Source organism: Chiloscyllium plagiosum, chromosome 20 (assembly GCF_004010195.1).
Source record: "Chiloscyllium plagiosum isolate BGI_BamShark_2017 chromosome 20, ASM401019v2, whole genome shotgun sequence".
In the NCBI taxonomy this organism is placed as follows: Eukaryota; Metazoa; Chordata; class Chondrichthyes; order Orectolobiformes; family Hemiscylliidae; genus Chiloscyllium; species Chiloscyllium plagiosum.
This window is the reverse complement of record NC_057729.1, coordinates 50,149,734-50,175,834: the sequence shown is the minus strand read 5'-3', so window position 1 is coordinate 50,175,834 and position 26,101 is coordinate 50,149,734. Positions and strand designations below refer to the sequence as shown.

The 26,101-nt window shown below is 45.1% G+C and overlaps 1 protein-coding gene across 5 annotated transcripts in view; it reads left to right on the top strand.

The window, feature by feature from the left end:
- Positions 1-26,101, top strand: part of arhgap46b (Rho GTPase activating protein 46b) — a 203,327-nt gene that overhangs the window by 89,470 nt on the left and 87,756 nt on the right. For 4 of the 5 annotated variants that reach the window (XM_043710784.1, XM_043710787.1, XM_043710783.1 and 1 more), the window contains exon 2: positions 3,822-4,256. In XM_043710784.1, the coding sequence (XP_043566719.1) occupies positions 3,822-4,256 (435 nt within the window). The remainder of the gene's footprint in view (positions 1-3,821; positions 4,257-26,101) is intronic. The other variant, XM_043710786.1, reaches the window with a different exon arrangement.

Here is a 26,101-nt window from a genome sequence, read left to right as displayed (position 1 = left end):
ATTGAGTAGTAAGGGTATGGAATGCTTTGCCTGCAACGGTAGTAGATTCACCAAGTTTAAGTGCATTTAAGTCGGCATTGGACAGGCAAATGGACGTACATGGAATAGTGTAGGTGGGATGGGCTTCAGATTAGTATGACAGGGCAGCGCAACATCGAGGGCCGAAGGGCCTGTACTGCGCTGTAATGTTCTATGTTCTATCCTCCATCTCCTCACCTCTGAAAAGGCATCTGTCACATGAATAACAAACTGAAGTGAACACTGGATGTATTGTGGATAGAAAATGGTTTCTGTTTGTTCCTCATTTGAAAATGGTTTGAGGCGTTTTATTCCTTGTTTTGAGACCAATCTTTGCTTCCATGGGATCAGTTTGTCACAGTATTCAGAACAGTGATGTTTGACGCGTACTAAGTCAGCTCTGAGGTATGTTTAATGCCCCTCCGGGTACAGGATATGATGGAGAATGTGTCTACAACTCTAGTTTCGACAAGCTGAGTATAGTACAACATTCTTGGTGAAAAGTAAGTGCTGTCTTCATGAAGTCTAGTTTAAAGGATTAGGAAACTCCAAATACGAACATTAACATGCCTTAACATCTCAATTCTGGCATTACACTGCATATTTATTGCAAGTTCAGTGTTTAAGCCAATTAAACAAAAGTTGGAATTTTCTGCACACATGGTCCATATAATCATAGTTTATTATGAAAGCATGTTTTAATAATACTGGTGCTGTGTCTCTTTAGGCCTTACTTAAATGCTGCTTCGAATGTGTACGAATGCTAATCCTGCATCTCCCCAGTTAGTTTCCATCGTTATCGCACCTTTTGTCAAAACCTGCAGCCACACAACTGGAACAACGTGTTAGTGTTCTCCTTCTTAGAGATTCATACAGTGAAGAGGCTACTTGGCCCATCAGGTCTGTACTGCCAAAAATATGCCACTACACTAGTCCCACTTTCCCACACTAGGCCCATAGACTTGAATGTTAGCTGACACTTCAAGTGCTTGTCCAAGAGCTGTTTCACGATTTGAGGTTTCCATCCCTGAGGTTTTTTTCTCCATCTCAGACCTAAGATGGCCTTTACCTTCCCCATTGCTCGTTTGGTACTTTACAATCTTCCATTGCTCCCTCTCTTTGTCAAACCTGCCTGGACTTCTTATGATCCAGTAAGACAGCAGTTTGCCCATTTAAACTGGATTGAATTGAATTGAATTTGTTGTAACGTGTACCGAGGCACAGTGAAAAGCTTTTTCTTGCGAGCAGTACAGGCAGATCACAGAGTTAAGTAGCATAGATAAGTAAATAATAGGTAAACAGAGGCAAAAACAAAAACACAGGGTACAGGTGAATGTTAAGAGTTTGTGAGTCCATTCAGCATTCCAACAACAGTAGAGTAGATACTGTTTCGAAACCGGCTGGTGTCTATGTTCAGGCTTCTGTACCTTCTTCCTGAAGGTAGAGGTTGTAGAAAAACATTGCCAGGGTGGGATGGATCTTTGAGAATGCTGGTGGCCTTTTCTTGACAGCGGGCCTGGTCAATGGATTCTATTGATGGGAGGCTGGCTCTTGTGATTGTCCGGGCCGAGTTCACCACTCTCTGTAACCGTCTCTGATCTTGAATGGTCCAGTTGCCATACCAGGTAGTGATACATCCAGACAGAATGCTCTTGATGGCGCACCTATAAAAGTTGGCAAGGGTATTTGCGGTCATGCCAAATCTGTACTTGTTCTTAGTTCTAGGGGGAATCTCAAATAAATTGCGAGGGGGAACTAATAACACAGAAATGCTGTCTTGTGTAGCAATGATTTGACGATCGGCAGGCAAAGTCTGAAGGAAACAGTGAGTTTTGTGGTTGCTATTAATAGTTGCTTTCTTATTCAGTCTGTTCTGGGGAAAATGAAGTTTGAAACTGAGCAGTAATTCTGCAGTGATACCCGACATGCTTTTGCATAAATATCAGGGAAATGGCCATTTTGATGTTAGATTTAAGTTTGTGTGAATTAATCTCAATTTGACAAGAATTAATGGTGGAGGAGCGCGATTTGCACATGTGTAATAAAAATAGCTAATCTGTCCTGATTAACAAAGGAGCATTGTATGTTCCCAACATAAAAAGAAGGGCTTGTGGTGAAGTGAAGCTTGAATGACTTAATAGGAAAATCTTGTGAGAAATTAAGCGTAAATTATTTTATTATGTGTAAAAGATTCAGTTGTTACAAGATTTGATTAAATATTAAATAACCACAAGCAGTGCGAAGGAAGAGTTTGGAGAAAGGATAATGGAAATGAGGAGCAGAAAAATATCTTTTGGTTGTGAAGTTCAGAAAAAAAATTAAAACCACTGCACTGGGTTTTTTTTCCCAAAGATGTTATCCAGGGGAGTGTAGATGCAAGGATTAAGTCAAAACTGATGAGCTAGATAGGCCGTGTAGCAAAAACATTGTTTTTCATGGCCTGAACAAAGAGACCTCGGGGTGGAGGTTCATAGTTCCATGAAAGTGGAATCGCAGGTAGATGGGGTGGTGAAGAAGGTGGTTGGTATGTTTGCCTTCATTGGTCAGAAAGTTGATTATAGAAGTTGGGAGGTCATGTTACAGCTATACAGGACATTGGTTGGGCCACTTTTGGAATATTGCGTTCTGTTCTGGTCTCCCTGCTGTAAGAAGGATGTTGTGAAACTTGAAAGGGTACAGAAAAGATTTACAAGAATGTTGGAAGGGTTGAGATATAGGGAGAGGCTGGATAGCCTGAGACTAATTTCCCTGGAGTGTCAGAGGCTGAGGGGTTGACATTTATAGAGGTTTATAAAATCATGAGGGTGAACAGTCAAGGTGTTTTTCCGAGGGAAGGGGAGTCCAAAACTAGAGGACATAGGTTTAGGGTGAGAGGGGACAGATTTAATATGGACCTGAGGGGCAACCTTTTTATGTAGAGACTGGTGCATGTATGGAACTAGCTGCTAGAGGAAATGGTGGCAGCTGGTACAATTACAGCATTTGGAAGACATTTGGACAGGCTTATGAATAGGAAAGGTTTCGAGGATTTATGGACCAAATGCTGGCAAACGGGTCTAGTTCAGTTTAGGAAACTTGGTCAGCATGGACGGGTTGGGTCGAAGGGCCTGTATGACTCTGGAGATGGTAGATATGAAGAGAGGGAATACCATGGGAAAATTTGCCAAAATTTTAATACACATAGGAACAGGAGTAGACTATTTATCCCCTCAAGTCTGATATCATGGCTGGTCTGGGACCTACCTTCAAATAATTGTCTTTAGTCCATTTCCCTTAAATGTTTGTTAAGCAAAGGTTTTGTCTAATACAAATTTAAAATTAACAGAAAGAGCCTCGTTAACTTCTTGAATGACAGTTGGCACCCCCAGCACTGCAGCACTCCCTCAGTACTGTACTGGGAGTCCCACCCTTCAGCTCAAACACAGGAGTGATCCCAAAGTGGGGGTTTGGACAAAATAACAACAGCAAAGTTCAAATCGCCACCGTCCGACTCTCTCAGTAGAGAGAGAGAGAGAGACAACTGGTGGGGATTTAACCTGAAGGTCACCGTGCCTCAGGCGAGGGGAGAGTTTGAGAAGGACAGTCCTTCATAATAACCTCAGCCCGTGCCGGAATTGAACCTGATGCTGCATCAGAGACCAGCCAGCTGAGCTAACTGAGTCCCATTTAGGCAAAATAGGCCAACAAGGGGTCTTGTGGAGGATAAATGCTGATGTAGTTGGGCCCGTTCCCTTCACTGTAAATCTGACTTGGGTTACTTCAAGTAAACGTATTGATTATTTCCCCATTTTCTCTCTCTCCAGCACAGATTGGGTGGAGATTATTGAGCCGAGGACACGGGAGCATATGTACGTTAACCTGGTCACGGGCGAGTGTGGCTGGGATCCACCACAGCGGGTCCGTATCCGGCAATCGAGCGAGAACCAGTGGTGGGAGCTGTTTGACCAGAACAACAACAGGTTCTATTACTACAATGCCCTCACCAAACAGACCGTCTGGCACCGGCCACAGAACTGTGACGTTGTGCCCCTGGCCCGGCTGCAGGCCATGAAGAGGAATTCCCAATCGGAAAACCGGAGTCAACAGCCTGGCGACGGTGCTCACTCCCGGAAGACTTCCGGTGGCGAGGTCTGCGCTTTCCCCACCCAGCTGCCGGGGATCCACGCTGGGGACACGGAGAACGGGAGCGAAGCTGTCAGGGCGATGCAGAATTCGGCAAGTCGCAAAGAATGTGCAGGGTAAGGCCGTAACAGCGCAGCCACGCTGCACATTTAGGTAGCCCCATTTAACATTGTGACAGATTGTTCTCGACAAAAGTATTGAACCAGACTTAACGCTGGGACCAGATCAAGACATTTTTCAGAAAGAAATGTTTGAAGGTACCTCCTTAAGGATGAGAGGGTGGCGGATTGGATTAGGGCGGGACAGGTCAGAGTTCCAGCACTGCAGGCACAGTTGCCAGAGATGTATCATGGGAGTGAAATTCAGTGAGCTCAGAGATCCACATGGATTCAGCTACATACCTTGAAAGTGGAGTGACGGGTAGACAGGGTGATGAAGGAGACCATTTGGTACGCTAGCCTTCATTGGTCAACCATGATGTGGACCATCCGGTGTTCGACTAGAATGGACAAAGTTAAAAATCTCACAACACTAGATTATAGTCCAACAAGTTTATTTGGAATCACCAGCTTTCACAGCACTGCCCCTTCCCACTAGCTACCTGATGAAGGAGCAGCACTCTGAAAGCTTGTACTTCCAAATAAACCTGTTGGACTATATCCTGGTATTGTGTGGTTTTTAACTTTGTTGGTCAGAGCATTGACGATAGGAGTTGTATAGGACATTGGTAAGGCCACTTTTGGAGTACTGTGTGCAACTCTGGTCGCCCTGCTTTAGAAAGGATGTTATTTAAACTGGATAAGGTACAGAAAAGACTTACAAAGATGTTACCGGGTTTGAGTTGTCAGGAGAAGCTGAAAAGGCTGGGACTTTTTTCACTAGGAAGGGGAGGGGTTACCTTACAGGGGTTTATAAAGTCATGAAGGGTATGGATAAGATGAATAGCCAAGGTCTTTTCCCGAGGGTACGGGAGTTCAAAATGAGAGGGCATCGGTTCAAGGTGAGAGGGGAGCAATTTAAAAGGGACCTGAGGGGCAATTTTTTCATGCAGAGGGTGGTGCCCTATGTGGAACAAGCTGCCAAAGGAAGTGGTAGGTGCAGGTACAGTTGCAATATTTGAAAGATGTTTGGACAGGTATATGAATAAAAAAGGATATGGGCCAACTGCTGGCAAATGGGACTCGATTAGGTTAGGGTATCACGACAGCACGGACGAATTGGGCTGAAGAGTCTGTTTCCGTGCTGTATGACTCTATGTCACTGTGATGGACTTGGCAGACATGAAGGGAGGGAACACCTTGGGAGAATTTGCCAAAATTTTAAAAACACACAAACATAGGAACAGGAGAAGGCCGTTCAGCCCCTCAAGCCTGTTCGGTCATTCACTGAGATCATGGCTGATACGCGACCCAACTCCATATATTTGCCTTTGGTCTATTTCTCTTAAATGTTTGTTGAGCAAAGGTATTATCTTCTCAGATTTAAAAGTAACAAATGCATCATCATCTGCCACCATTTGTGGAAGACTGTTCCAAACATCTACCACCCTCATGTGGGGAAGTGCTCCCTTACATCTCTCCTGAACATCTCCCCTTCCTCATGAATTCTCAGACTATGCTCCTTCATTCTAGAATCGCCAACCATTGGAAGTAGTTTATTTTTATCTTCCCTGTCTTTTCCTGCTCATATCTTGACAACTTCAATCAGATCAGCCCCATACCTTCTAAATTAAGACCATAAGACATAGGAGCAAAAATTAGGCCATTCAGCCCATCGAGTCTGCTCCGCCATTCAATCATGGCTGATAAGTTTCCCAACCCCATTCTCCCACTTGCTCCCCATAACCCTTCATCCCCTCAGCCATCAACAACCTATCTATCTCCATCGTAAATATACTCAATGACCTGGCCTCCACAGCCTTCCGTGGCAGTGAATTCCTAGACCTAGAGTCCTCAAAGTTCTTCATATGTTAAGCTTTTCCTTCCTGGGACCGTTCTTGTGAATCTCCTCTGAACACGCTCCAGGGCCAGTACATCCTTCCTGAGATATGGGGCCCAAAACTGCGCAGAATACTCCAAATGTGGTCTGACTAGGAGCCTTAAAGAGCCTCAGAAATACATCCCGGCTTTTATATTCAAGTCCTCTCGATCATTGCATTTGCCTTCCTAACTACTGACTCAACCTGCAAGTTTACCTTGAGAGAATCCTGAACTAGAAGGCCCAAGTCTCTTTGCACTTCAGACTTCTGAATTTTCACCCCATTTAGAAAATAGTCCCTATCTCTATTCTTCCAACCAAAGTGCATGACCTCACACTTTCCACGTTGTATTCCATCTGCCACTTCTTGGCCCACTCTCCTCACCTGTCCAATCCTTCTGCAGCCTCCCTGCCTCCTCAATGCGACATGTGCGCCTACCGATTCTAGACCAAACAGACCTATTTCATATAATCTCTCCATATAACTTAACCCCTGAAGTCCAGGTATCATTCTTGTAAACCTACATTGTACTCCCTCCAAGCAATATATCCTTCCTAAGGAATGGTGCCCAGATCTGCTCACGTTACTCCAAGTTGGGTGTAATCAGGAATTTGTATAACTGCAGCATAACCTCTGCATCTCCAATCCTCTAGATATAAAGGCCAACATCCCATGAACCTCCTTGATTATTTTCTGTTTCTGTTTGTAGCATTTTAAAGATCCATGACCCCCAATTCCCTTTGGATATTCGTGTGTTTAACTTCATACCATCTAGAAAGTTCCCTGATCTATTCCTTTCTCAGTCCAAAATGAATAACCTCAGACTTGCTTACATTGAACTCCAGCTGCCACCGTTTTGCCCATTCACTTTGCCAGTCAATATCCCTTTGTAACTTCATGTCATTGTGCTCACTGAGGATGGGGGATGATGTACGTTGGTGAGCACAGAGGTGACATGTGAGTTTGGATATGGCCAGCACAGCTATGGCTGAAACAAGGCCTGAACGTATATGTTCCAATTGTGGGTTGCTATGGATACACAGAATCAAGTGGAGAAACTTTGACGTTTCTGCTTTTAAGGTGGATGTTATAATGGGATATAAGATGATAAATACTGGCAACAGAACATTTTGTCCAAGTTAACTGTATCACTTAGATTTGGGTCAGAACACTAAGATAAAAGCCGTAGAACTGTTTTGTTAAGATTTGGATATTGCAATGTAGAGCCTCTGGAGATACTTCTGAGCTAAGAATGACTTTCTCGAGTTGTGAAAATGGTAAGTACTGTTTTTCAACATTCAGTGAAACACTGCACCCTGTTAATGAGGTGTATACACTTCAGTGCATTCTGCTTTGTGCAGGAGAAGGTATTGCAGAATAACCATTCAATCTTGTCAACAGAAACGCTGAGAGGTCCTAGTCAATAGATCGTATTACTTGGAGTAAACGTAGTTCAAAACTGAATTAAAATTTGAGCTTCCTAACGCTGTGTGTCGCATCTAGTCCAATATTGATGTTTTACTGTTTATATATGGGAGAAATTCTGCTGAAATTTTACATTCTCACCAATTGCATGTTTAAAGGCTTCAAAGTGGTATTCCCTTGTGTTCAGCAGAAATGCTTTGGATATTATCACCTTGTGCCACCCTGCAGCAAAGCATCAAGTCACAGCCTTGTCCACGGCCCTACTTGTTGTTAACCTCACTTATCTCTCCTCCATTTGCTGTACATCAGCCATTGGTCCATTGTCAAGTTGATGACCAAGACCAGACCATTCTCTCCCACCTTCTTAGTAAAATTACATTTCTATGTGTCTCTGGCATTGTCTTGCAGAGAAGGTAGGCCAGTATTTGTTTAATCCTTCCTAGAAATGCCTTTGAAAAAATGATGATGAGCCCCCTTCCATAGCTGCTGTGCTCCCACACTGCAGGAACACCCATGGCGCTTCTACGGAGATGGCTTTTGACCCGGGGCAGTGCAAGAACAGTGACAATTGGATGGATTTTTCAGTCAACAGGGGAGTTAAGTCTTGAGCAGTGTGGACATGAGAATGGAGTTAGTCTCATTGAATTATTAATGGTTAGGTGGACTTGACAGGCCGAGTGGACTACCTTAGCTCCTAAGTCCTGCATCTTCAGTCAGGGTGTTGCAAGTCCATAGCTCCCTGAAAGAGGCAACACAAGTGGAGAAGATGATTTTACAAGGAAGACATATTGCATGCTTGCCTTCATTGGTCAGGGGATTGAGTATGAAAGTTGCCAAGTCATGTTGGAACTTTAGTTACTTCATGTTTGGAGTATTGTGTGTAGTTTTGGTCACCACACTATAGGAAAGATGTGTGAAGGCTTTGAAGAGGTTGCAAAAGAGGTTTACCAGGATATTGCCTGGATTGGAGTGTATCATCAATAAGAGATTGAACAAAGTTGGATAGTTTTCAGAAGGACGTCAAAGGCTGAGGGGTGACCTGGTAGAAGTGTATAAAATTATGAGGGGCACGGATAGCGTGGATAATCAAGAGTTTTTTTCCCCCCCCCCAGGGCGGAAGTGTCAAATACGGTGGGCCGTAGATTTAAGATAGAAGGGGGAAAGTTTAAAGGAGATGTGAGAGGCAAGTTCTTTGACACAGAGGGTGGGAGGTGCCTGGAACACTCTGCCAGGGGAAGTGGTACACATGGATACATTAGCAACGTTCAAGAGACATTTAGACAGGCACATGAACAGCTGGCAATTGAGGAATATAGACCAAGTGGGATTAGTTTAGAATGGCATCGTAGATGGCACAGGCATGGTGGGCTGAAGGGCATTTTCCTGTTGTACTGTTCTATGATCTGTGGCTTAGAGGGCATCTGGCAGGTTCTGAATGTTCCCTTTGTATATTGTCCTTGCCATTGTAAATGCCAGAGATAATGGGTTTGGAAGGTACCGAGGCATGTTGGTGCAGTGCATTGTGTGTAGTGAACACACTGCTGTCACTGTGTAGCAGGGGAGAGGAGAAGTGAACATTTAAAGTGGTGAATGTGTTGCTTTATTCTGGATAGTGTCAAATTTCTTGTGTTGTTGGAGCCACATTAATCTGAGGAAGTGGCTCTGAGTAATTTTGCCGCAGAATTTCCAACTGGTCCTGACATTGCAGTATTTATGTGGACGGTCCAATGTTTCTCACCACTGGTCTCCCCGAGGATGTTGACGTTGGGGGTGTTCAGAGGGAGTAATACTGTTGAATGTCAAATGGGGATAATTAGATGCTCTTTTGTTGAAGAAAGTTATACCACACATGCCGAGCAATGACTGTTACTTGCCACTTGCCAGTCCAAGCCTGGATGTTTTCCAGGTCCTGTTGCAATTGGGCATGGACTGCTTCAGTATCTGAGGAGCTGCAAATGGTGCTGACCATTGTGCAATCATCAGCGAGCACCCCCACTTCTGACTTAGCAATGGAGGGAGGGTCATTGATAAAGCAAGACACAGCCCTGAGGAAGGAGGGTCATTGATAAAGCAAGACACAGCCCTGAGGAACTCTTGTTGTGATGCCTTGGAACTGAGATACTGTGATGAACAACCTCCAGCAACCAATGGGTTATGACGAACGGGCGGGTAATGGGAGCTGAGTCTTCAAAAAGATCGGCCATTATCTTGTCGAATGGCGGAGCAGGCTGGAGGGGCCAGATGGCCTACTTGTGTTCCGAGTTCCTACATTCTTTTAGTTCACCATTGGCTGAGGCATTGCCCATGAAAAAAGCAATCAGTTAACTTGCTCACCCTTAAATTGTTGTGATGATTTGAAATTTGGCATTCTTGCATTTGTCCTGATGAGTTCAGGGCCAAACTCTGTTGTAACGTGTCTCTCTTCAACGCTATTCTGTTCTACTGGTTAACCGTTGGCTGAATGAGGATTGTCATAGAATCCCTACAGTATGGAAACAGGCCATTTGGCCCACTGACCCTCCAAAGTGTATCCCACCCTGACCCATTCCCCTACCCTATTACTCTACATTTACAATTATATAGTGGGTCACAGAACCCCGCCACCCCACCAACCTCCATATGCAGCGTATCATCCGCCGTCATTTCCACCACTCCAAACGGACCCCACCACCAGGGATATATTTCCCTCCCCTCCCCTGTCAGCGGTATGAAAAGACCACTCCCTCCGTGACTCCCTCGTCAGGTCCACACCCCCCACCAACCCAACCTCCACTCCCGGCACCTTCCCCTGCAACCGCAAGAAATGCAAAACTTGCGCCCACACCTCCCCACTTACTTCCCTCCAAGGCCCCAAAGGATACTTCCATATCTGCCACAAATTCACCTGCACCTCCACAAACATCATCTATTGCATCCGCTGCACCCGATGTGGCCTCCTCTACATTTGGGAGACAGGCCGCCTAGTTACCGAACGTTTCAGAGAACACCTCTGGGACACCCAGACCAACCAACCCAACCACCCCAATCTTCTTCCTGACCTCTCCGCGGCCACCCCCACTCCCACTCCAGCCTATCACCCTCACCTTGACCTCCTTCCACCTGTCGCATTTCCAACACCCCTCCTCCAAGTCCCTCCTCCCTACCTTTTATCTTAGCCTGCTAGACACACTTTCCTCATTCCTGAAGAAGGGCTTATGCCCGAACCGTCGATTCTCCTGCTCCTTGGATGCTGCCTGACCTGCTGCGCTTTTCCAGCAACACATTTTCAGCTCATGTCCCACTCAGTCTGGTTAATAGCTAGAGATCAGGTGAAGTGGGGAAGCTTGGTGGATATAATTGTGCTAATTGAAAAGTGAAAGCTAACAGCTGTACCATCATATCTTTACATGAATTGACCATGCAGCTTACTCCTGAGCTATAATATAAGTCAGTGAGGTCACGTGTTTGACCTCCTGTCTGTGTGGGTAATTAATCTTAACTGAAGTAGCAGTTGGAACATAACAATATGCCTCAAAATCCCAGGGGTTGCGACGGGAAACATCAGCCGTGGTTCCTGTTTCAGATTTCTAACCAATGTTTCTGAGAATCCATTCCCCCTGCAATGCTGGCTGTCTGGATATCAGATGGAGAAAAGGTTGAGTTCACTGTCAGTGCCTCTTGCACTCCATTTCCTGCCTGGTTCCAAGAATAGCCTTCGAGATGTAGTATTGGAACAAGAAGAACTTGTACTAATGAAGCACCTTTAATATCACAAAGTGCCGCAACAAGTCCACAAAGGAAGGCAAAAGTAGAAATCCAAGAAAGAAAATAGCCTTGCGAGTTGGTGTTTAGAAATTGAAGCTGAGTGAAGCAACTTAGGAAGGTTTCCCTTGCATGGATAAAACTAGGGGGCTTATTTTTAAGGTGAAAGGAGACAGATTTAAAAGAGACATGAAGGGTAAATCTTTTACACAGAGGGGTGTTCACGTGTACCAGAGGGACTGGTGATGCACATACAGTTACAACATTTAAAATACATTCGGACAGGCAAATGATTAGGAAACGTTTAGGGGGATATGGGCCAAACACAGGCATGTGGGACTGGTTTAGTCTAGGAAACCTGGTCAGCATGGATGGGTTGGATCGAAGGGTCTGCTTCTGTGCTGTATGACTCTATGGATCAGTGTCGATTGTCTAGTTTGGTAATACCCCTGTGGTGTTGTACATGCAAATGCAGCTACATAAATGCAAGTTGTTGTTGCTGGCAAAAGTTAAACAGTGAACCTTAAAAATTTTGCACAGATTAGGTTAGCCTGTGTATCAAATGTCCATGTTTGGAAAATGGAGATAGAGGACTGGATAGAATTTGATACCTTTAAGAATGGTGAATGTATTTAAAAATGTAAAATAAAACTAAAGGAAAGCAATAATTATTATCACTTTATGATTGGTTCATCCTCCTTCTCCAGGTATAGTTAAACCGTCAGAGAAATTTATCTCGGGTTGTATCACGAGATACACAACGTGCTCCTTCCTGTCGGTCGTCCCTCAGGGATGGTTTATTTGGTGGGGTTGACCCATGCATTCTCAATAACTTAAAAAGTATGAAGTTTCCTCCTCCTCGCTGCTCCTGCAGCTTTCAGAGAAATTTAAATCAAACTCGTCACTTCTCAGTCAGGAGCGTAGAGCAGTGGATTTCTGATGGTACTGTGACTAGTTGCTATCAGACGAGGCAGCTCACTGATGAGCGAGAGATCTCAGTCTGACTCCGAAAAGGTTCCTCGTCTGTGGTTTAGTAAGAACCTCCAGGTAATTGGCTGTCCACCATGTGGGGACCAGTCCCTTCTTGCGCACCTGAGGATGGGAAGAAATTGCGCTTGATAAGAAAAGAAAGAAGGAAACGTTTGCCAGTAACCACTTCATAACTGTTTGTGTGACAAATAAGATTTCCTTTAAACATTAAATACTGTTTGTTATGGTTTATGGTGCAGACCACACAGAAGAATAAAGACCAGAAGTGTTCTCTTCCAGCACTGTATTGCTTATAAACCATTGCAGCGAATTGAAGGCGACAGCTGTTTAATATTCAGAATGGCTCACGTGCGCATTGCCCCCTGTAATTTATTTTTGCCTTTTCCTCCTCTCTCTGCTCCATGCCCCCTCATGTGGGAGTTGACAGGAATCTTTAAATGCTTAGACGATGTAATGTAAGAGCTTTGGACGTTGCCGCTCCTGAGGAGGCAGTTCCTGGGCCACTGCAGCTGAGAACAATTTCTTTTGAGTTGGTGCGAGTGCAAGATGGCACTCGAGATGGTCCGGTGGTTAGCACTGCTGCCTCACAGGGACCCAGGTTCGATTCCAGCCTCGGGCAACTGTCTGTGTGAAGCTTCTATGTTCTCCCTGCATGGGTTTCCTGCAAAGATGTGCAGGTTAAGTGGGCTAGCCATGCAAAATTGTCCCGTAGTGTCCAGGGATGTGCAGGCTAGATGGATTAGCCATGGGAAATGTGGGGGCTGGTATGGGTGGGCTCCTCTTTGGAGGGTCAGTGCAGTCTCGTTGGGCTGAATGGCCTGTAGGAATTCTGTGAGATGCTGGGAGTGGGGTGCAGGATGATGAGTCGGGCACTTTGAGTTATTTGTACAAGGTGACAAATTGGAGCACCTGTTGGCCGTTCCCAGTGATGTCTGGGCTGGGTGGGTCAGCCACTGCAGCCACTAATTCGCAACTACTGCAGAAGAATTCCAAATCCAGATTAAATTGAATTGAATGGGGCGGCACAATGACTCAGTGGTTAGCAGTGCTGCCATACGGTGCCAGGGACCAGAGTTCAATTCCCGCCTCAGGCGACTTTCTGTGTGGAGTTTGCACATTCTCCCCGTGTCTGCGTGGGTTTCCTCCGGGTGCTCCAGTTTCCTCCCACAATCCAAAGATGTGCAGTTTAGGTGAATTGGCCATGCTAAATTGTCCATAGTGTGCAGGCATGTGTAGGTTAGGTGCATTAGTCAGGGGTAGATATAGGATAATAGGTTAGGGGAATGAGTCTGGGTGAGTTACTCTTCAGAGAGTCAGTGTGGACTTGTTGGGCCAAATGGCCTGTTTCCACACTTTAGGAATTCTATGACTATGAATTTGAGCTGAATGGGATTAAACTGACCCAAATCTCTCACGCTTTCAAGAAGCTGCCCATTGATTGTTGGTGATTTCACTGTGGCTCACCTGACTCACTGTGAGAGCAGAGAGAGTGACTGAGTCACAGGGTGCTGCTTTATCTTTGGAGATATCTTCCTCTTTGTTGAAACTTGATAATCTGACTCTGTCAGGAGTGGAGTCAGAATTAGGAAGTGACTAAGCCTGACTCGCAGGAGTGTTATGACAGAGAAGCAGGCCATTCAGCCCATTGTGTCTGCAATGCTGTCTCATTGAGCATTGTGACTTTGTGTTGTTATGCTGCCATTTCCCTTACCCTTGCACATTGTTAAATAATCATTCATCCACTGTTGAATGTGTCAATTGAACCTGCCTCTTCTATATTTCCAGACTATGCACTCTAGACCCTAACTACTCACTGTTTAAAAGTGCTTTCTCTTACCTCACTTTTGCTGCCTTAGCAAATCACTTTGAATCTGCATCTTCTCAGTTTTGATCCTTCTACAAGTGGGGACAGTTTCACCATATCCACGTGGTCTAGCCCTCTCATAGTTTTGAAAAATTCTAACAGTTCTCCTCTTAGCTTCCTTTTCTCCAAGGAGACCTGGAATCATAGGATCCCTACAGTGTGGAAACAGGCCATTTGACCCATTGAGTCCACACTGTCCCTCTGAAGATCATCCCAGACACTATCCCTGTAACTCTGCATTTCTCATGGCTAATCCACCTAGCCTGCACACCAGGGGGCAATTTAGCATGACTAATCCACCCTCACCCGCACATCTTTGGATTGTGGGAGTATCTGGAGGAGACCCACACAGACGTGGGGAGAATGTTGCCCGTGGCTGGGGTTGAGCCCAGTTCCCCGGCGCTGTGATGTGACAGTGCTAACTACCGAGCCACACTATGGGCAGCTCAGCAGCAGCAAGACACCAGGCAGGGCATGTTCATGCTGCATCTGAGAGTTTGCAGCACCACAATGATTCAGCTACAAATGACAGAGAATGGAAAGAGACGATAACTCTTCACGGGGAGTGCCATAAAACATGTGTCCTAGTGCAGGCTGACCTGAGTCCATGGGTACAGTGGGCACCCTACACCAATGGAATTGAAGATTCTTGAAACTTCAGAGTGGTTGCTTCCTTCCAGTTGTCTGTCAGTGGCATGTGTGACATCTCCCCCCACCCCCACATCAAGGAGGTGATAAACGAACAGCACAAGAGGGCTGAAGAGCTTGTAAGGATTCAGGATAGCAGGAAGCCTTGACAGCACCACCTGCACGTTTATAAAAGTGGAGATTTTTTCAAAAGGTATCTGTTTTGTGAGACACTCGCCTCTCTGGCAATGGTGGTCAACTCACTTGTCAGTGCAGGGGCTGATCCCTGGGAGGGTTTGATCTCCACAGTGCTGGCTGCTCATGGGGTTGATGAGTTGGAGTGTTTATACACATGAGCCCAATTTGGAGGGTATCAGTAACATGCCTGTGCACCGCAATGTGCCATTAGCACAGAATCAGTCGACAGAGACAGTCCCTGTCCTCTGGCCTTTCTGGAAAGTAACCACTATGTGAGAGGTTGGGTGTCGGGACCCACTCAGAGCATGTGTCGGCTGTCTGTTTGGTGGGGAAGTAGGTAGGCTCTGTCTCAAGCCAGGACTCTCTCTACTGAAGAAACAACAATTGAGGGTCTTGAATGTGACTGAGAGGGGCAAAATGTGGCAATATCCACCCAATGCACCCCTTGCCTGTTGCTGCTTTGCCTGACCTGGTTGACGTCAGGCTGCTATCGAGGGCCTGAGAACGAAATCTGTCTGCTCTGGTGTCTTCAGAGACCGTGTATCAGCGTCGTTCCGACAGTCTGCTGTCCCTTACCTATTAGAAACAAAAAAAACTGCAGGTGCTGGAATCTAAAGTAGACAGGCAGGATGCTGGAAGGACACAGCAAGCCAGGCAGCATCAGGAAGTGGAGAAGCCAACATTTCAGGTGTAACCCTTCTTGAAGAACGGTAACACCCAAAACATCAACTTCATAGAATCATAGTGTAGAAACAGGTCATTTGGCCCAACAAGTCCACACCGACCCTTCGAAGAATAACCCACCCAGACCCATTCCCCTACCCTATTATCCTATGTTTACCCCAGACTAATGCTACCTAACCTACATATCCCTGAATGCGCTATGAAGCAATTTAGCATGGCCAATCCACTTAACCTGTACATCTTTGGACTGTGGGAGGAAACTGGAGCACCCGGAGGAAACCCACGCAGACACGGGGAGAATGTGCAGACTCCACACAGACAGTCGCCCAAGGCTGGAATCGAACCCAGGTCCCTGGCGCCAAGAGGCAGCAGTGCAGCCCCACTTTTCCACCTCCTGATGCTGCCTGGCTTGTTGTGTTTTTCCAGCCTCCTGCCTGTATCTCACCTATTGGTTGGTATTTTTGAGTTCATTAGCAAGTTTTGGTGTTGTTGAAGCTCGGCTACTCCCTGGTTACATGGAGTTTTCACATTTTCTGGTTAAAATGCCATCAGAGAATTGAAAATCCTGTCCCCTCATTTTTCAATCCCAGCCTGGCCTCACCCCTCACTCCTTGCAATCCCTGCAGTCTTCTGCAATCACTGACCTCTAGTTCTTGTTGAATACTTTAATAAAATGTATTATTTGCTCTTGCGGAATGCAACAATGACAGTTAATTTATTAGCTTCAGTAAATAATGTCATGCTTAATGAATTGACAAAATTTTGTGCAGAAAGCACGTTAACAACCCAGTGTAAGCTTGTCTAAACAATAGAGGAAAATGCTCCATTTTCTTTTCCTCATTTCATGTCAATTCAGTCCCACTATGAGGACACTTTTGGATGGGATTGGTCAGTCAATGAGTGTATGTTGAATCTGAAGGATGTAGTGGAATTGTGTAACTGTTTGGTGCTCCTTGTCTGTGTTCATGTCTGAGAATAACTGTGTAGTGGAACAGATTTCCTCTGCCACAGAGAATGTTGTTATTTCTGAATCCCTATAGTACAGATAGAGGCTGTTCGGCCCTTCGAGTCTTCACTGACCCTCCAAAGAGCACCCCATCCTTGTAACCCCATTATCCCAGTGAGGCAGCCATTTATCCTGTGTGGGGGAAAAAAAGATTAAGATATAAATGCTTCATTTCCTGTGCTATTTCACCTTCAAATCTCAGCACAAATTGTTATGGACCAGGCCTGACCCCTCAATACATTTCAAGAAAGTAGCCCAGACCCAAACTTTGCTTGTTGTTTTAAACAGGTGCAGCGAGCCTGGAGAGTTCAAGTCCCACCTGCTCCAAAGGTGAATAGCTGCATCTCTGAACAGGTCATTAGCTAAATATCTGCACTCCTTCTGCAGGAGCAGTTTTGTGCTTTACCAGTAAGAATGGTGTCTCCCTTTCATTTACCGAAGAGTTGTTTATTTTTCCAACGCACCCTGTGTCATTTCCCCCAGGTTCGTGATGCTAAGGTGCGGTGTTTCTTTCCTTACAGAAAATACTTCTGGATGAAATGGAAGATTTTAATTTTAAGGGTAGATTTTGACCCTTTGATATGGAGAGAATTTGCAGAATGTTTCACAGGAATTTGAAGTCCATTAAAGCACAGGTGTTAGGAGTAGAGGTTTATGAAACCCATTTCGCAGATGCTACCTGCTAACAAACATGGCTGAACTTTGAACTCTGTTCCATCTTCCCCATATCCCATCATTCTATTGGAGCAGAAAATATTGTCACCTCAATCCTGAATTTATTCATTGACTGAGCAACCACAGGTCTTTGGGCTAAAGAATGGAACCATCACCACAACTGTCCAAATGAACATATTTCTCCTCATCTCAGTCCTAAATGTCTGATCCTTTATCCTGAACCAATGGAAATAAATCTCTTTACTCTGGGAATGGTCAGTCTGTGGAACTCTCTGCCACAGAAAGCAGTTGAGGGCAAAACGTTCAACATTTTCAAGAAGGAGTTGGACATGGTTCTTAGGGCTAAAGGAGGGAGAAAGCGGGAACAGGGGACTGACTTGGATAATCAGCCCTGATCATATTGAATGGTTGGTCAGGCTGAAAGGGCTGAATGGCCTACTCCTCCTATTTTCTCCATTTCTACAATCCCCTGGCTCTGCACTGTTCAGCCACAGGAAACATGCTCTCAACATCTATCCTTCCAGACATTTCAAACTTTTTTTAATGTTTCAATGAGATCCCCTCATTCTCTATAGGATCATAGGCTCAGTCTGCTCAATCTTGCCTCATAGGCTTGCCTCCCTTGTGGGAGGTGACGACCTAGTGGTATTATTGCTGGTCTGTTTATCCAGAGACCCAGTCATGTTCTGGCGACCCAGTTCGAATCCCACCATGGCAGATGGTGGAATTTGAATTCAACAATAATCTGGAACCAAGAGTCAAATGGATGACCACGAAACCATTGTTGATTGTTGGAAAGACTCATCTGGTTCACTAATGTCCTTCAGGGAAGGAAATTGCCATCCTTATCTGGTGTGGCCTACATGTGACTCCAGACCCACAGCAACCTCACACCCCCTGGGCAATTAGGGATGAGCAATTAATGCTGGCCTAGCCAGTGACACCCTCATCCTGTGAATGAATAAAAAAAGCATCAAGCTCCTCAAGCTCACAAATCAATCTGGTGAACATTTGCACTTGAGACCAGTCCTTCCTTAGCCAACTTGTAGAGCCACTGGTATCATGTGTGTCAGTGCTTTGATTTTCCAAAACACTGAGGCCAATGGTAATTGTTCCTATTAAAATGGAAATCTATTTTTAAAGCTTCCTCACTACGTCTATCGGGCACCTGTTGTACATGGTATTTACTTAACAGGTGTGGATCTGATCTGAACCAGCCATAGCTGTGGTATTTGAGAGTTATTGGACTTGCATGCAGAAATACCAGTGGGGAGTTTTATTCCCCTCGCAAATAACGTCACCATGAATCTCCGGAGAGTTTGTTCTGTAGAAAAAGGGGCAGGTATATATTCAGATTATTTCGGCTGTCAGAAAGTGGGTGGCACGGTGGCTCAGTGGTTAGCACTGCTACCTCACTGCGCCAGGGACCCGGGTTCGATTCCACTCTCGGGCGACTATCTGTGTGTGGAGTTTGCACATTCTCTCAGTGTCTGCGTGGGTTTCCTCCAGGTAATCCGGTTTCCTCCCACAGTCCAGAAATGTGCAGGACTGGCTACGGGAAATTGCCCGGAATGTTCAGAGATGTGCAGGCTGAGACATGCTGGATTGTGGGAATGGGGGCTGGGACTGAGTGCAACGCTGTTGAGAGGCTTGGTGCAGACTCGATGGGCCGAATGGATTCTGTGGATCATACCCGCATTTACAGTTAGCAGTTATAAATAGAACCATACCAGTATCGCCATGGAGATTATTTAGTACATTTGTCTTCACTTATTTTGGGAAAAGCAGCATGTTGGCTAGTGTTTTTGTTGATATATCTGCCTCACCTTCAATAGATTTTCCTGTTGTTTACTTCCCTGTACTTTACTGTCATGTTATAATCGCATGGTGCTTTTTTCTTTACCCCCGAGACAACCAGCCTTGCAGAATAAAATCTGGACTTTTGCTGCTGGTTTTGTTTTTGCTTTTGTTTTTGATTGAGCTGAATAACTGAAGATTTTCCCATAGCAACTGTAGCACATCACCAGAATGTGAATGGAGCTGCTGTGATTGTGAAAGCATTCACCCTCGTACCCCTGCCCCGCCCCCACCTCCCCAAGTCAAAGTTTGCCTTCTGACCTCCTCTCCTGATCTCCGGATATCCCACTATGCCCTTACACCAGTGAGACAGTTTGTGGAGTAACGTGGTTGCTTATGGAATATGGGCAGCCAGTTTGTACACAGCAAGACCTCACACACGGCTGTCTCACAGTATCCACATCGTAATTTCTGTTTTAGCTATGGCGGATGAATGTTGACCAGGGATTAAATCCCCTGCACTAGAAATAGATCCACGTGTAGCTAGGGAGTCATCTGTATTATTCCTTGTGATTGAACAGATACACTGTAGTTATAGAGACATAGGGCATGGAAACAGACCCTTTAGTCCAACCTGTCCATGCTGACCAGATATCCTAAATTAATCTAGTCCCATTTGCCAGCACTTGGCCCATATCCCTCTAAACCCTTCCTATTCATATACCCATCCAGATGCCTTTTAAATGTTGTAATTGTACCACCCTCCATCACTTCCTCTGGCAGCTCATTCCATACACGTACCACCCACTGCGTGAAAACATTGCCCCTTCGATCCCTTTTAAATCTTTCCCTTCTCACCTTCTCCCTATGCCCTCTAGTTTTGGACTCTCCCACCCCGGGGAAAAGACCTTGACTATCCATGCCCCTCATGATTTTATAAACCTCTATAAGGTCACACCCCTCAACCTCTGACGCTCCAGGGAAAACGGCCCCAGCCTGTTCAGCCTCTCCCTATTAGCTCAAATCCTCCAGTCCCAATGACATCCTTGTAAATTTTTTCTGAACCCTTTCAGGTTTCACAACATCCTTCCAACAGGAAAGAAACCAGAATTGAACATAGTATTCCAAAAGTGGCCGAACCAATGTCCTGTACAGACATAACATGACCTCCCAACTCCTGTACTCAATGCACTGACCAATGAGGGCAAGTGTATCAAATGCCGCCTTCACTATCCTATCTACCTCTGACTCCACTTTCAAGGAGCTATGAACCTGCACTCCAAGGTCTCGTTGTTCAACAACACTCCCCTTAATCTAATCCCAGTGATGCAGAATTGTGGCATCATTTCTCCTTCACTCTGTCCCAAAAATCTCCATTTGTCTAGCGCCTAGAATATTAGCATACCCTTGCCTTAGCATTGCAGAAATCCAATTCAAATTGCTGGTGGCCTTACACGTCTGTTCCTAATAACATGCTCACTGACATCAGATTTCTCAACCAGATGGTTTGCTCTTTGCAACACATTACACACTGGAAACCTCATTCACTTCCTGCCCTCCAGTGACAAAAGCCTGGTCCTCTGGTTTAAGTCCCAGGATCACTTTGCTGATCCTTCCATACTTTCAGGTCCGGGCTGCATCCTCTTTGTTTCTCAAATTGGGTTTGCTTCTCCCTGCTGAGCATTTGGGGACCCATCTCGCAGTCTTTGCCTCTTGGCCTCTGCAATGTCATTCCATTGTCACTTTGTCCTGTCCCCCTCTATCGCTGTCTTCAACAACATCCTAAAAATCTATTCAAACGTCCCTCTGCGGGAGTTAAGTTGTGAAGAGAGATTGCACAAATTCGGCCTGATTTCTCTGGAATTCAGAAGGTTGAGGGATGATCTGATCAAAGTCCTCAAGAAAGTAACAGGAAAAGAAAGGGTAGATGAAGTTAAATGGTTTCCACTGATTGGGCATTCTAGAATCAAGGGCCACAGTCTGAGAATTAGGGCCACGTGATTCAGGGGAGATGCTCAGAAAGACAAAGGGTGGGAGAGGTTTGGAGCTCTCTTCCACAAACAGCATTGGATGCGGGATCTGTTGTTAATTTTAAATCTGAGATGGATTAACTTTTGTCAAGCAAAGATACTAAGGGATACTATGGGTGGCTTAGTGGTCAGTATTGCCCTCTCACAGCGCCAGGGACCCAGGTCTGATTCCAGCCTCAGGCAACTGTCTATGTGGAGTTTGCACATTCTCCCCGTGTCTGCTTGGGATTCCTCTGGGTGCTCTGGTTTCCTCCCACAGTCCAAAGGTGTGCAGGTCAGGTGGACTGGCCATGGGCAGTTGTCCTGTAGTATCCAGGGATGTGCAGGTTAGGTGGATTGGCCCTAGGAAATGTGGGGTCATGGGGGGTGGGTCCTCTTCAGATGCTTGGTGCAGACTTGATGGGCTGAATGACCTTTTGCTGCACTGTCGGGATTCTGTGATTTGAAAGGATTCCAATGGAGGTTAGGCCACAGGTCGGCCCAGATCTCACTGAATACCAGAACAGGCTGGAAGGGTTGAATGACCTTCTTCTACTCCTATGATCTTAAAAACCCAATGTGACCGATTATCATCATCCCACCCACCGTCCTGCCCCGTCCTTCCATATCCGAATGAAAGTTGCAATCATTGTAACCCAACTGATCGATGAGCTCATCCTTTGGAAGTCTCTAAACACCCAAACTATTGTGATAAAAATGAGCTCATCTGTTGTTTATGACAATCTGAATTTTTTTTGTTTTTGTTTGCAAAAAGGTTTCCGAGCACAGATGTGTAGATGTGAGAAGTGTTTTGTGAAAACCTGCTGGTACAGCAGTGGCCATTCTGAGAGACTGGGACCAGGATAGGTTCTGCTGTCTACGTGCGGAATACGTAGTTCGGATCCCTCCAACTTTGAGCATTTTAAAATCAGATTCAAGATCAAAACCAAAACCAGGCCACCCAACAATCGGTGGAAGATATTTTCAGTCTTTTGGCGGATATTTTGAGACCGTTTGCAGAGGGCATGCTTGTTGTGAAGTTTTCCATTGAGAGTGAAAAGGATGCAGTGCCCTTTTTGCTGTATTCATTGTTAACTTCAGGTAAAATTATACCTGTTCAGTTTCTTTTCCAATGATCTCTCCTCATACTGTTTGCCTTGTAGCCTGCAGTGCACCGCTGAAATTCAGCCATTCTTTTGTTGACAAAGACTGTAGTTGTTATGATTGGAGGATATTTGACTCTTAAATAATTTGCATGTAAGTAAGAAGTTTTAATTATTGCTTCTTTCTATGTTAATTGTAATTCATTCGGAAGCATCACAACATCATGCGTTTATGAGCGCCGGTGAAGGTATGATTTTTTTTGTTATTTGGAACTGAGCTTCATCGCTCAATTCCTCTTCGTCGTCATGTGCAATTTAGATGTAATGGCCCCTGGAGGCAATTGGTTTTAGAAAATAGGATTTAAATTGCATGGCTCTGTTCAGCTCGGCTGGTTCCAACCAGCCTGAAGAATCTCTTCAAGAATCTTCTTAAGAGAAAAATGGATGTGAAAAGTGAGGTCAAGGAATAATGTAACTAAAATGGAAAGTAATGTTGCTGCATTGAATCAAAGCAGAAAGCATTCCAATTTTACAGCACTGAAAATCATTCACCCATCAGGCCATTTGTTTGAAAGGGTTAATTCTATATCTTTACCTGTCACCTTTGTTGAATTTTCCCTTTTTAAGAAGATTTTGCTTCCACCACCGTTTCTGACAGACACTTTGTATTTTTTTTAAACAGAACCTCAGCACTGAACAAAGTTGTTTCAAAGTTCCCTGACGTTACTGGGTCAGAATTATGGAACTTGCTCATTCCACAACAGTCTACCTACTGTTGTGGTTCAGGAAGGCAGCCCACCACCATCTTCTCAAGGGCAGCACTGGGGGTGGCTTGGTGGCTCAGCGGTATAGCACTGCTGCCTCGCAAACCCAGGGACCCGGGTTCGATTCCCACCTCGGGCGACTGCCTGTGTGGAGTTTGCACATTCTCCCCGTGTCTGCGTGGGTTTCCTCCGGGTTCTCCGGTTTCCTCCCACTGTCACAAAGATGAACAGATCAGGAAGATTGGCCATGCAGGGTTACAGGGATAGAGTAGTAGGGTGGGTCAGGATGGGATGCTCCTTGGGAGGATGGGTAGAACTTGATGAACCTGCTTTCACACTGTTGGGATTCTATGATTTGTATGAAAAAATAACTCGGGATGGAAAACAAATGCTGCTCCTGCCAGAGAGGCCCACATTCTATGAATCAAGAATGTAGAATGAGAGATCTTTCTGAAATCGTTACTTGCCTCCATTTGTGCCTCTCAGATCGGTGGAAATAATTCTTTTTAGATTAGATTAGATTCCCTACAGTGTGTGGAAACAGGCCCTTTGGCCCAACCAGTCCACACCGATCCTCCGAAGAGTAACCCACCCAGACCCATTTCCCTCTGACTAATGCACCTAACACTACGGGGCAATTTAGCATGGCCAATTCACCTGACCCACACATCTTTGGACTGTGGGAGGAAACCAGAGCACCCGGAGGAAACCCACGCAGACACAGGGAGAATGTGCAAACTCCACACAGACAGTCACCCGAGGCTGGAATCGAACCTGGGTCCCTGGTGCCGTATGGCAGCAGTGCTAACCACTGAGCCCTTGCTCCCAATTTACTTGATCAAAAACCTGTTGTAATTTTGAATAGCTCCATTAGATCTTCTTAATCTCTTGTGGGAAGCTGGGATCCAGTATGTATTGCCCGTCCCTAGCTGCCCCCTGACTAGCTGGTGGTGAGCTGCTTTCTTGAACCGCTGCAGCCCATGTGCTGCCGATTGATCCACGCTGCTGCCAACGTCTGCATGCTCAAGTGAAAAGAGCCCATCGCTCGGGATATTCTCCAATCCAGTCAAAAATTCCAACATCCTTTTTTTTCCATCTCATGGGAGCACGTGTTTCATTAGTCCAGACGAACCCCGGTCTGAAGAGTACAGCACAGTCACCATGCTTGATGGCAAAACAATGCCTCCTGCATTGTGCAGGCCTTTTGTGTTTCAGCTCACTGGGATTGTAAACTCCTCCTTGCACCGCTAATTTTATGTGGGACACGTTGTGTTTTCTTTTGCAGAAGGGAAATTTCCCATGCCTGTTTGAAATTGAGATCCTGTTGTATTCTTTGATCTGTGTCCTCACTTTCATATGTTTGCACAATTGTTAAATATTACCATTTGCATTTGAAAGTCTGAGAAACTAGCTTCTAAACAAACAGTGTACATAAGGTCTGTACAGGCACACACTGTGTACAGTAATGCCACAGATTATACGTTCGAAAGTCTTGCTCACAAGCGAAGGGAGAATGGAAGCTGTGACAGTGTTGATCCCTTTGTGGGTGGTTCGTTCACATTCTGAAGCATTCCTCTGAGTTCACTGTGTCAATTTGCGTCTTTAATTGTTCTAATGTGCATCCTGAAATGATTAGATAAAAGAGAATGAAGTTCCATTGTCCCAGTAGTAGACAGGAAATGAAGGCAGTGTTCCTCTGTGACTCACCAGCTTGTATTCCTGATGTACTGTGGCTAGCAGCTTGACTCAGATCTGCATTGGAGGAAGTCTGAATAACAACATGGAAGATTAGTAAAATCAGAATTAGACCACAAGAGTAAAACACTTTTTCCTAGCTTATCTTCAGCCCCCTTCACATTATCTCCTAAAAGTAAAATTGAAGAACAAAATCCCACTCACCCTTTGTCCCTGTTCTGATTGTCCTGTACTGAGTTCTGGACGTGTAGAATCTTGATTTGAAATCCTTGTTCCTTGCTTCAGCTTCCTCCATGATCTGATCCCTTCCCTATCTCCATAATCCCCCTCCAGCCCTATAACCCTCGTAGATATCTGCTGCTTGAGTTCTGTTGTAATTTTGTTATAACGGCTGCACCATTGGGAGCTGTGCTTTCAGTTGTATAGGCCACTAACCTTGCAGTTCCCCTTCCCAGCCTCTTGGCCCTTCAGTTGCCCTTTCAGACCCTCCTTAAAATCTTCCCCTTTGGCCAACCTTTGGGACCCCTGACCGATGTGGCTCCTTACATGCTTCTGTGCCATATTTTGCTTTTTATTGCTCTTGTGACATTCTTTTGGCATGGTTTACATATGTTACCGTAAAAGCTCTCCCATGAGGGGAAACATCCTCTCAGTATTGACCCTGTCAAGCCCCTTAAGAGTGCAATATGTTTCACTGAGATCACCTCTCATTCTTCGATGCACCAAGCACATAAGACACTCCCTGCATAACGGCATTCATACTGGTGAACCTTCAGAACAGTTCGAAAGAAGCCATGATTTGGAGGTGCTGGTGTTGGACTGGGGTGTACAAAGTTAAAAATCACACAACACCAGGTTCTAGTTCAACAGGTTTATTTGGAAGCATTAGCTGTCGGAGTGCTGCTCCCTCATCAGGTGGTTGTGGAGAATGAGACCATAAGATACAGAATTTGTAGCAAAAGATTACAATGTCATACAGTGACATATTAAACAAACCTAGATTGCTGTTGAGTCTTTCATTTTTTAGAATGGGTTGCAGGTTTCAGTTCATTAATATGTAAATCCCAGAACTTCTTTGAGGTCACCTTCTTGAGATAACTTAAGGTTTTATATAAAAAAAAGGTGACATCTCAGCTCAGACAATGTATTAAAGATGTGAGGTTAGAGGCTGTCTGTATCCTGATCTTGAGTCAGACTGGTTCTATTTTCAAAGTGGAATTTACAAACTATTACATGGATTGACTGCCTGAAGATTGTGCATCTTTTGAGCAAAATGGAATGTATCTGCAAACGTAATTCTACAAATGCAAATTCACCATATAGACTTATATGTGTGTGTGTCCATGCATGAGAGGGAGATAGAGAGAGACCTCACACCTTTAATGCATTGTCTGAGCTGAGATGT